Source organism: Vulpes lagopus, chromosome 2 (genome assembly GCF_018345385.1).
Source record: "Vulpes lagopus strain Blue_001 chromosome 2, ASM1834538v1, whole genome shotgun sequence".
In the NCBI taxonomy this organism is placed as follows: domain Eukaryota; kingdom Metazoa; phylum Chordata; class Mammalia; order Carnivora; family Canidae; genus Vulpes; species Vulpes lagopus.
Genome location: NC_054825.1, coordinates 59541153 through 59553404, shown reverse-complemented (window position 1 = coordinate 59553404; position 12252 = coordinate 59541153). Strand labels below are relative to the sequence as shown.

Sequence of the window (12252 nt, the reverse complement as noted above, 5' to 3'; positions counted from 1 at the left end):
AATATGGTTTGCACAGTGAAACAGTCATGTCCATGTTGCTCTTCCTTTCCTCCTGATTTTGCAGTTTCATAGAATTTCAAAACTGGAAAGTGTGTTAGCTATCTATATCCAGTCCTTTTATTGTATGGGTGAGGAAACTAATAAGAGAGTTTGAAATTTGGCTAGGTTGAGATAGGTGCTGTTGATAAAAAATACACAAAAGGTTTGGCTAGACAGTCTGTCTAGTTAGTGATAGACTCTGGCCTAGAATTCAAATATTCAAAATTTTGCAGTTACTTTTTAGCCCCCCTACCTTTGTATTTCCCAAGTCAGAGAAGAAATGTCTTAAATTTTCTGCCATATACTAAAGGAATGGGGGAAGAGAGGAGAAAACTGAAGAGAAAAGAGGATCTGCAATTGATATTTCAAAAGAGGACATGGAACATGATATAATTAAAAAAAAATTAAAGTTACCTAGCCAGCATAGTATAGTGTGATGTGAGGTAGACACGCATAGAATTTAAGAGCTTGAACATGAAAGCAAGTTGTATGAGTTCTATTTTGGCACTTCTACTTCCTAGCTGTATGACTCGGTAAATTATTTCTCTTTGCCTCAATTTTTTTTTCTTTTTCTTTTTTTCATTGATAGAAGGGAGGTGGGTACTAATAATAACTACCTTAGTAAATTTCCGGACTTAGGCCTATTAGTGGAGAAGGGGAAAACCAGTTATGTGGTGATGAGTTGGCTTTAAAATACTAGGTTTAGAGGCTACATGTGACTCAGCACAAAGTAACTTCAAAGACTTCTAATTAAGAAATAAATAGTAAGTGTATGTTCTGAGTTCTTTGATTTTAATGCGTACTCTGACTTTTTGCTACCTGTTAGAGAAGTTTACTTTTTTTAAGTCTCACAGTTCGAGATGTTTCAGAAAATGTCACTTGAAGAGGGAGTATTGATTTTAATCTGGCATACCACTTGTTACCATTTTAAAATCGGTATGAAGTTGTAATTTAAACTCCCATTTGGGGATCCCTGGGTGGCGCAGCGGTTTGGCGCCTGCCTTTGGCCCAGGGCGCGATCCTGGAGACCCGGGATCGAATCCCACATCAGGCTCCCGGTGCATGGAGCCTGCTTCTCCCTCCGCCTGTGTCTCTGCCTCTCTCTCTCTCTCTCTCTGTGACTATCATAAATAAAAAAAAAATAAAAAAAAAAAAATTTAAAAAAAAATAAAAAATAAAAAATAAACTCCCATTTGTAACCAGAAGGTCTCTTATAATGGATTACCTGACATCCTGCCATGTGTACCTATATCAATATTGCTGTGTAAAAATTCTGTATCAGAATAATGACAGTATTGTATATCATTTGATTTATTTTAATATTATATCCTTATTTTTGTCACACAAAAAAATGAGGTAGCAAAATGAGGGTTCATTTTATTAAAAAAAAAAAAGCACCAGCAGTGGTCATTTCTCAGACCATTTGTCAGGAGTACACATGGACGGCAGCCTGATAGACCACATCAGGTAGAAAATGAATATAAGAGTACAAAGATTCAGGAGTTGCTCTAGCCTCCTAAGACTCATACATACACAACACCATAGATTGGATACTTCCTTTGGGTAAGGGAAACAAAAATAAATAAAAATTCAACTAGAAGAGACATACAGCTTTCAAATTCCGTGGAAACTAAAATGAGTCCCTAACATTATCTGGACGAGTTTAATGTTACCTCTCTAGCTGTTCCTAGACCATTTCTGTCTGATGTAACTAAAATAATCTTTAATTTTGCTTATTATTCTCTCCCTTCTTAGCAGATATGCAGTATCTTTTCATTCATGTGGATGAGCATGGCAAACAGCCACTCTAGTTTGATGGATAAGTTGGAGATGAGGTAATAGAGCCTCAGTTCCCCTCATGTGCTATCTATTCATTTCGACCCCAGGGAGGGTTATACTGCTGGAGCTTGGAGAGAGCCTGATATGTAGTTCATTTACATTTGATGGTAGAGAGGCCTTGGGAATATCTAGGGGTAGAGAGAACCTGTAGTTTTCTTCTCCCAGTATAGCACAGTGTAATGAGAGCTACCTTTGTAAATAAGGATAACATTGTCTCTCTGCTTCTAAGGAACTTGTGCTTTACTCTGGTTCTCCAGTTTTAAAATGCTGAGATGTGTTAGGTGCACTCAGTTTCTGCATCATTAAAAGTGAACAAAGCATATTTCAGAGTTCAGGAAATGTGATTAGAAATACAAGTCTTATTTACCTAAAGAGTTAAATAAATTATAAAACTTTAACTCTTAAGGCAGTAATAAAGAAGCTATAATTATTAAGCAGCAAATAGTTAATTATTAAATTAATTTCACTGATTATCATGGCATTACAGGAGATGGAGAAATTACTTTCAGTGATCAGGAAAGAGTGAAGAGGAAGTGTTTGAGTAGACTGTTGTAGGACAGACAATATTTGTATGAGTAAGATTGAAAGGGACAGCTTTCTGGAATGTGGAATGATGGGACCAAGTTCAGAGACCTCAAAATCACAAAATTCAGTAAAGAGTAAATGATCTTGCTATGTAGGTAAATAATGTGTGTGATTAGGCAGGTAACCTTTCTGTTCAAGAAATGTAGTCTATCTTTTGATGAGTAGGGAGCTACTTAAAAATAAATTTTTATGCAGGGAATGACACGAAGGGTTTTGTAAACATCAGTATATTGTAGTATGAGAGATGGATCCAAAGTGAGGGAATGACAAGAAATAGTGTGATCTGGTAAAATGTTACTACATAGGCCTCCTTGAGATTAAATAAGACATAGATTAGGATGGTAGGATCAAGAATACAAAATAATGGAAAGAGGAGAGATATCTCAAAGGAAAAAAATGGCACATTTGGCAACTGAGGAAGATATAAAATTGTATAGATTTCCTCCCCCAACAGAATGGCAACTCTTGAATTAAACTCCATGTGTTTTATTCAGGCTTTGATAAGGTAGCTGTGGTTGTGTTATCCAACTACCAGATTGATTTTGATAGTTTCCCTTATAAATGGGAAAATCTAGTTGTGTGAATCAAAAGATAAATTTTTACTCATTGTCCTCCATTGATACCATTGATGGGTAATAAAGTTTAGTGTTACTTCCTCTTGTCTAGAGTAGATATTTTCTCTAGATTGTTTATTATTTGCTATTGTTTTTATTTTCGAAGGGGAAAATGGTGTAGGTTTTAATAGCTGCTACGAGTTCAAATGCAATAATTAGAAAGGACACACAAATTTTGAAATAGTATTTTATGCCTCTTGATCTCAGGTACAAAACACGAGATGAAGCAGTTAAATAGCAAAGCAAGACAGGAGGGACAGAGAATTAAAGTAAGTGTTTTCTATATATTGCATCTATGTTCCCATTAATCTCTGTTTTGTTATGTAACTGCTCCTTCTGAATGTTCTGAATGTGAAGAAAAACTATTGGGTGAGCAAAGAGTGTATTTTAAAGTTAGGTTTAAATAAACCCATGAGGGAAAATGTTGTTTGTTACTCTTCTTTGCATTCAAAACAGCATCTGCCTGTAACTTGTGATCTTAGTTCTTGGATAAGGAAAAAGTTGGGTTAGGATGATGTAAGCTCCTTTAAATCTCTTACTAGCACTAATTTAAAATGAAAGAAATCACACACCTATCAAGTTGTCTACTTTTCCATCTTAAGCTAGACAGACCTATTTTTTTTTTTTTTTCAGTTTAGCCATTCTTCCAGGGACAGAGTCCATTCAGATGCTGTCAAATAGTTTTTGGAATCAGCCTTTATGTTAGTTTGTCACCTCTCAAACTGGTTTCACTTAACTTTGCATGCTTGTCATATAGCATCTTTATCAGGACTGATCTTCATAATTTTCTTTTCTAAATTTCATTATTTAGTCTTTAGCAAGTGAAAGTCAAAACTTACTAATCTTTGAATATCTCTTCAGTCCCTTTTTGTAATTTGTTTAGTTCTTATTTCTGACAACAGTTTTATTACTTTCTTTAGATTTACATATTTCTTATATATAAGAACAGAATGGAGGATAGATTCGGCTGAATACCTTTCTAGGTCCACTTAGTCTATTTTTGTTAATAGCAATTAATCATAACTAGCATTTGTTAAAATATTGTATAAAGCCTTTCGCATGTTCCCTATTTTAAGCTTCACACCAGCCTCTCAAGAAGCCATTTTTAAAATCCTGTCTATTTTAGAAGTGAGGAAATTGAGGTTCAGAGAAAGTGGATAACTAAACAGATATTGAACATCCAAGACTAATAGCCAGGGTATGACTCTAAATTACTCTCCCTTTCTACCATGTCACACTTGCCAAAGTGTAAAAGACCCCAAAACAGTTGTTATTCCTCCTTGTCCAGGACTTGAAAGAGAAGATACTCTAGAAGTTGTAAGATGATGGTACTGTCATTATTTCTTATAAAACTATTATTTACATTTTGTACTTAAAAGTAAACGCCATAAAATCAGTAAGTTTATTTACTTCATGGTTTCACCACTATTTTGACATTGGAAAAGATAAGATACCTAATTTCTGAGCCTCATATTTCTCATCTGCAAAGAGATTTATCTCGTAACAAGTGTGTGAAAAATATAGGAAATTCTAGAAAGCATAATATCTGGAATGTATTAAGTAGTTTATAAGTATTCCTCTTCTTATATCCAGTCTCATAAAAAAAAATCACAGATCCATTTTGATACAAAACCACATAGGAAGTTTACAAGTCTCAGAAGCCCCTTAAAAAAGCAGGTGTTTTGAATTCATGGGGTATGTCCTAAACAAGATGAGGGACCTGTTGCAATTTTTAAATGACCAACAAGAGGTTCTGTAGGTCAGGAAAAGTAAATTGTTCACAAAATTGAAGCTGTTGGAAAACTTCATTGCATTACAGATCTTGGGATTTAAAGATTATTGGGGAAAATTTGGCAACCCAGATATTTATGAATGTAGATTCTTACTAATCTGCATTCTCTTTTTTTTTATTTTTATTTTTTTTACTAATCTGCATTCTTATGACTGAATATAGACTCCTAAGTTCCTTAAATTTGTTTGAAAGGATATCTACTCCACAGGGTAGTTATGAGATCTTAAATGAGTTTATGTATGTCAAAAAGGCTTAGCATGGGCAATTAAATAGTCCCTTTTGTGATGTACTTGTTCTCATATATTCTAACAATTTTATTTTGAAAATAACAAGCATGGAGTGTTTTCTTTCAGTGTGTTGAACTGATACTTAATCCCTTTGTGCTATCAAATAAAATGATTAATGGGGTTTTATATTATAATGTGCTACTTTTTGCATGGAGCAGACCCTCTTCTTGATGTTTAGTTTAGGAAGTCATTTAGTGGACAGCCCTGGTGGCTCAGCAGTTTAGCGCCACCTTCAGTCCTGGAAACCTGGGATCGAGTCCCGCATTGGGCTCTCTGCATGGAGCCTGCTTCTCCCTCTGCCTGTGTCTCTGCCTCTCTCTCTCTCTCTCTATCTCTGTGTGTGTGTGTGTGTGTGTGTGTGTGTGTGTGTCTCACGAATAAATAAATAAAATCTTAAAAAAAAAAAAGTCATTTAGTGATTGACAAGAAAGTATCAACTGTCCTGTAAGCCAATATCCTCTCTGTATTGGTGATACCATCTTATCTCATTGAGTTTTCGGAGTTCTTGCTCTTTAAATATTATTCTTGATTTCCCACTAACCTTACCTTACTCTCTTAGATCAGTTTTTACTCGGTTATTTTTCTTCCCAGTTTAGAATTTTGTAGTCTTCTCTTGGGCTTGTACTCTATGGGCTGTTCACATGGAATCCTTTTTTCTCTCAGTTCTTTCATTCATGTAGCATTTATTGAGATTCCATAAGTTTCTGGTCTGTGGACTAGTTAAGCAAAATAAAATGATCACTCCATACTATCTGGGCAAATGGAGTGCTCATTCTCATGGGAAAAACAGATTATTATACTATATAGTGATAAAAGTTATGATAATGATGACCAAGGGAGAGTAGAAGAACAGAAATAATCATTACATGGTTAAGAAATCTTTAGGGCACATCAATTGAAAATGATAATCTGTATTATAATACAAAGAACAAAAGACCTAAGCCTGGGACTTCTCTCATTTAACAAGTGAACTTGATCAAATGAATTACTTACTCTGGACATTAGTTCATAACATGTAAAACAAAAATTTTCACCAAGACCATAGTTTCTCAAACTGTCCTAAATAGGATACTAATAATTAATGTGTAAATACAGAGCTCCATAGTCCAATGTATGTATGTATTATTGAGTTAAACAAAATTAGACTTCTTTATTAGATTTCTCAATTTTTAATAAAGTATTCCAAGTTGTAGTTATTTTAAAAAGGAATAGAATATATTTCTCACAGTTTTTTTCCCACCATGAATCCTTCTGTTACTTAGGAATTGAGTTTGACTGCTAGTAATAGTCTTAAGAAGTAGTACATTAAATGACATACACTTAATCATTAATTTAGATGTGTTATCCATTGTGAGTTCTTTTTTGTATAAGATGTGAAGTAAGGGTTGAAATTGATAGATTTTCTTTACAGATAAAGCTGTGTAGTTTTGTTACTACCATTTGTTGGAAAGATTACCTTCCCCATTGAGTTCTCTTGTTATCTCTATTGAAAATCAATTGACCATTATATGAAGGTCAATTTCTGAACTTGTTTTGTTCTACTGATTTATCAAAGTCTTTACACCAATATCATAGCATCTTGATCACTGTACCTTTAAAATAAATCTTCAGGGGCACCTAGTTAGCTCAGTTGGTTGGGCAGCCAACTCATAGTTTTGGCTCAGGTCATGATCTCTGAGTGGTGGGATCAAATCCTGTGTCAGGCTCCGTGCTCAGAGTGGAGGGGAATCCTGCTTGTGCTTTTTGCTCTCTGCCTCTCTCTAGTGAATGACTAAGTCTTTAAAATAAATAAAGACTTCATATCAGGTAGTGTATCCAGCCTCGTCATTTATTTCAAAATTGTTTTGCAAATTCTAGGCACTTTGCATATAAATTGAAAAATTTTAAACCAGCATATCAGTTTCTACAGTTCTTTTTTTTTTTTTTTAATTTTGTTTATTTGAAAGAGAAAGAACATGAGTGAGGGGATGGGCAGAGGAAGAAGGAAAGGGACAAGCAGAACTCCTCACTGAGTGCAGAGCCTGATGAAGGGTTCATCCCAGGACCCCAGATCATAACCTGAGCCAAATTTAGACACTTAACCGACTGAGCTACCGAGGTGTTCCTTGTTTCTAGAATTCTGAGATTTTGGTTGGGATTGTGTTGAATTTATCATTTTAAGGGGAATTGATAACAATGTGATGTCTTCTGATCCACAAATATGGTGTATCTATTTAATTCTTCTTTAATTTCTTTTAGCAATGTTTTGTAGTTTTCACTGAACACATATTACACATCTTTTACTTAGTTTATCTCTTTTATAATTTTTGATACTGTTATAAGTTTTTTATTTCAATTTATGGGTATTCATGAATTATATAAGACTATAGTACATTTTTGTTAATGGATCTTGTATCCTGCACCTTGCTAAACTCACTAGCTGTGGTAGCTTTTTTGTACACGCTGGAAGATTTTCTATTTTGACAGTACATCATCCATGAAAAATGAAAGTAACTGTTTCTTTTCCAATCTGGATTTTTTTCCTTCTTTTTGAATTAGTTATGATATCTTCATACAGTGTTAAATAGATAAAATTAGAGTGGATAGCTTTGCCTTGTCCTTGATGTTTAGGAAACAATGTTTCACCCTTAAGCATGATGTTAGTTCTAAGTTTCATGGATGTGATTTATTAGATTGAGGACATTCCCTTCTGTTCCTGATTTGTTGAAAGTATTTATCAAATACAGATTTTCAATTTTATGAAATGTTTTCTCCACATCTATTGAAATGGTCATATGATTTTTTTTTACTGTGTTGCTCTAAGAATTATATCAATTATTATTTTAAATCTTAAACCAATTTTATATTCCTGAGATAAATAGCACTGGTTATTATATACTGTTCCTTTTATATATTATTGAGTTCAATTTGCTAAAATGTTAAGAATTTTTATATTTGAGTAATACTGATTTGTAGGGTTTTTTTTCCTTATACGGTCTCAGAATTTGATATGCTAATCTGGGCTTAAAAGAATGAGTTGAGAGGTATTTCTCTTATCTTTTTAAGCAATTTGTGTAGAATTGGTGTTATTCCTCCTTAAATGTTTGGTAGAATTTATCAGTTAAGATATATGAGCCTAGAGTCCCTTCTGGGCATGATTTTTAATTATAATTTCAATTTTATAAATAAAGGACTATTCAAGTTACCTATTTTTTTTTTTAAAGATTTTATTTATTTATTCATGAGACACAGAGAGAGAGGGATAGGCAGAGAAACAGGAAGAGGGAGAAGCAGGCTTCGTGTACGGAGCCTGATCTGGGACTCGATTCCGGGTCTCCAGGATCAGGCCCTGGGCCAAAGGCGGTGCTAAACTGCTGAGCCACCCAGTGATCACTACCTATTTTTTTCTTGAGTGAACTTTATTAGTTTGTGTACTTTAAGAAATGCCCATTTGTCTATTTCATTTAAATTGAATTTATTGACTGGCATAATATTTCTTTGTTATCTTTTAAATATTTGTATTAATCATTTTTGATATCCTAAAGAAGTATTACAAATTTAGTGTCTTAAAGTAATACACATTTATTGTCTGTCAGTTTCTATTCATGAGGATTTAAGCACAGCTTAGCTTGGTCCTCTGCTTCAGGGTCTCTTACGGTGCTCTAAGCAAGATATTGGTCAGAACCAGGGCCCCATCTAAAGACCTGTTTGGGAACGATCTGCTTCCAAACTCATATGTGTTTGTCAAGATTCAGTTCTTATATTTGAACTGAAGGCCACAGTGTGGCAGTTGCCTGGAAATTGCTTTCTTCGGTATCTTGCTAGCTAAGCCTTTCCATCATGGCAGCTTACTTCATCAAAGCCCACAAGGGAGGAGGTCTGCTAGCAAGATAGAAGACAAAATATTACAGAGCCTGATCACAGAAATGATCATACTACCTTTGCCATATTGATTAGAAGCAAATTACTAGGGACGCCTGGGTGGCTCAGTGGTTGAGCATCTGCCTTTGGCTCAGGGCATGATCCTGGAGTTCTGGGATCGAGTCCCACATCGGGCTCCCTGCATGGAGCCTGCTTCTCCTCTCTCTGCCTGTGTCTCGGCCTTTCTCTCTATGTCTCTCATGAATAAATAAGTGAAATCTTAAAAAAAAAAAAAAAGTAAATTACTAGGCCAGCTCACACTCTGGGGGAATGGTTTATATAGGGGGTATGAATACCAGAGAACATTGAGATCCATCTTAGAGTCTACCTGGCACAATATTTATAGAATTGTAGTTAGAGTCTCTACCTCATTCTTGATATTAGTGAATTATTCCCCCCCCCCCCCGCCCCAGTATGGCTAGAGGCTTACCATTTTACTGATATTCTCAAAGAACTAGTTTTTGGTTTCATTGGTTTTGTTTTTCTGTTTTCAATATGTTTGACTTCCATTACTCTTATTTTGAATTTAATTTGCTTTTTGTTTTCTAGTTTCTTTCTTTATTTTTTTTTTAAAGATTTTTACTTGAGAGAAAGAGCATAAGCAGGGAGGATAGGGAAAGAGAGAGGAAGAAGCAGATTCCCCACCATGCAGGAGGCCAATGTGGGACCTTATCCCAGGACCCAGGGATCATAACCTGATCCAAAAGCACACTTAACTGATTAAGCCACCCAGGCAAACCCTGTTTTCTAGTTTCTTAAGGTATAATTGAGGTCATCGATTTGAGACCTTTTATCTTTTCTAACTGGCATTTTAGTACTAAAAATTATCCTCTGGCTGTGGTGTTACCTGCATCCTACAGTTTTTGCTATGTTGAGTTTTCATTTCACCCAGTTCAAAATAGAATGAATTTTAGAATTTTCCTGTTGAGTTCTTCCTTGACCCATGGGTTACTTAGAAGTATATTTGATTTTGAAATATTTGGAGATTCTCTAGTGATATTTTTATTATTAATATTTAATTTAATTTCATTATGGTTAAGAAACATGTTTTAGTCCTTTGTGTAGGGCCATATTTCTAGCTGGTATTATTTTTCTTGTGATTGAAGGACTTGTTTTAACACTCTCATTGTGTAGGTCTGGTGCTGATAAAGTTTTTCATCTTCTTTGTGTCTGAAATATTTATTTTATTATTATTATTTTTTTAGTTAGACTTTTAAGTGAGGTATATCTCCCTCTTCCCTAGCCCCTCTCAGCAATCCTAGGATTCACTTTGTTTCCCCTCTCTCAGGGATCAGCAGTATGCTGCATTGTCCACATCTGGTGCCTCAAAACTGCTGTTTAGTCTTTTGATTGTTTGAAGTGTGAGAGTTAATCTGGAACTCTATCCTGTCTGGAAGTGCAAATGGAAATGGAGTTTTTAGCTAGGCTGATCTAATTTAGAACCATGAATTTGCTTCAAAAATGGAAGCTTAGGAGCAGCACATACAAGTGAATGGAGAAACGAAGCCAGCACTATCTGCTTTTTCTGCACAGGACTGACAGTACTGACTTATTCCAGAAATCTTTGGAATTTTGATACCCTGTTCATTGTTGTGTAGTTACTTTCCTTACTGCTAACTGTCTCCAAATATTTGTCTACTGATATTTTATAATCAGAAGACAAAGATCTATTCTTTAATATAGTAAGATTAAATAACTACCACCAAATAGCTGTGTGGTGTTAGGCATGCCCCCCTTGACTTCCCTGAATCTTTTTAAATGAGGCCTCTGTTTTAAATAAATAGTCTTCAACTAGGGTTTCCAAATTCTGACAGTAGTGGTAATCAAGGTTCATAATTTATTTTAAAATACAGTAAATAGTCTATTACAGCAATTTACTTAGTATGTTCCAGGGACCTTTCTGTGTCTCTGAGACCCTTTTAGATAGTTTGTTATATTAAAACTATTTTCATAGTACTAAAACATTCTTTGCCATTTCAGTCTTGTTCTTTCCTGAGTATACTGTGGAGTTTGCAAATGCTGTATGATATATGATAATGTTTTTGCTCCAGGTTCTTGTGCTTTTAATTTCTCAGATTTACTTTCTAGTGTGATAAATATCACTGGATATGTTCTATATAAACAAAAACTCTTTGCGGTTCTCAATTTTTTTTTAAGACAAAATATCTTTATATAACAGGTCCTGAGACCAAAGGGATTCTGAGACCTTGAAGATGGCTTGCCTAGTGAAATTATTCTCTATTTAAGTTTGTACTCTATTGTCAGATTTCTTGGTGTTGGAAATGAAAAAGAAAAAAAATCATTAAGTCATTTGTTGTCATAGTTCCCAAGTTTAAATCAGTTCTCTACCGTTCTCTGACTTTAAGAAAGTTAAATTCTTTATGACAAAATTTCCTCATCTTTGAGATGGGGAAAATGCAATATCTATTTATAGTGGCACATAGAAGGCACTCAATAAAAGTTAACTGTGATGATTATTATGCTACCAGAGGTGTGCTTGTTGACATTTTTGTTTTCTAGTTATCAGCATGTTTCATTATGCTTTAGAGCATTTTTATCAAATCTTAATGCTGTTTCTTCTGCTTGCCTGAGAGTGCTCGTTCTGCTTTGAGGTTCACATTTGAAGTTGTGCTGATATATTACCATCTTCTAAACTATTCTTACTCAACTCAGGAAGCTTAACTTGGAAATTGGCACACTGGCTTGGACATCAATTAAAGTTTCATTGGTCATGCCATCTTGCCCACTGGACTAATAGTCTAGGAATACTGATCAGACCTTTGGAAGTTGTAATGTGACACACCTCAGGCTCAGATCAGACCTCATGCAAAAGTTACTCAGTTTATTAAAATATTTGTAGGTACTATTTCTTTTTTTTCTAAATGATGAGCTCCTTGAAGACTTTTATTCATTGTTGTATGCAAGCATCTACACAGTGCCTGATAAATTATTGGCAGTAATACTTATGTATGCATATGCATTATCACACTTCCGTATGCACAGTAACTAGATTAAAATGATATGAAAGACAGGTAAAAGGGATAGGTTATAGGGAAGAAGAGAATGAAAAGGAAGTCAAGAACAGGAAAGAAAAAAGATCCTATCACAGAAGTATCAGTAAACACATTTGAATGGATATAGGTTAGAGATTGATAGTATATACTGAAAACATAAGAACACAAAGCAGAGAGCAGGA

The 12252-nt window shown here is 34.7% G+C and overlaps 1 protein-coding gene across 9 annotated transcripts in view; it reads left to right on the top strand.

The window, feature by feature from the left end:
- The window catches only part of TCF12 (transcription factor 12), a 383835-nt gene that overhangs the window by 149833 nt on the left and 221750 nt on the right, over nucleotides 1-12252 (top strand). The window contains exon 3 of one of the 9 annotated variants that reach the window (XM_041743083.1): nucleotides 3285-3346. The exons of the other annotated variants lie outside the window; for them this stretch is intronic. Within the exon in view, the coding sequence (XP_041599017.1) occupies nucleotides 3299-3346 (48 nt within the window). The 5' untranslated portion in view covers nucleotides 3285-3298. The remainder of the gene's footprint in view (nucleotides 1-3284; nucleotides 3347-12252) is intronic. 9 annotated transcript variants of the gene reach the window in all.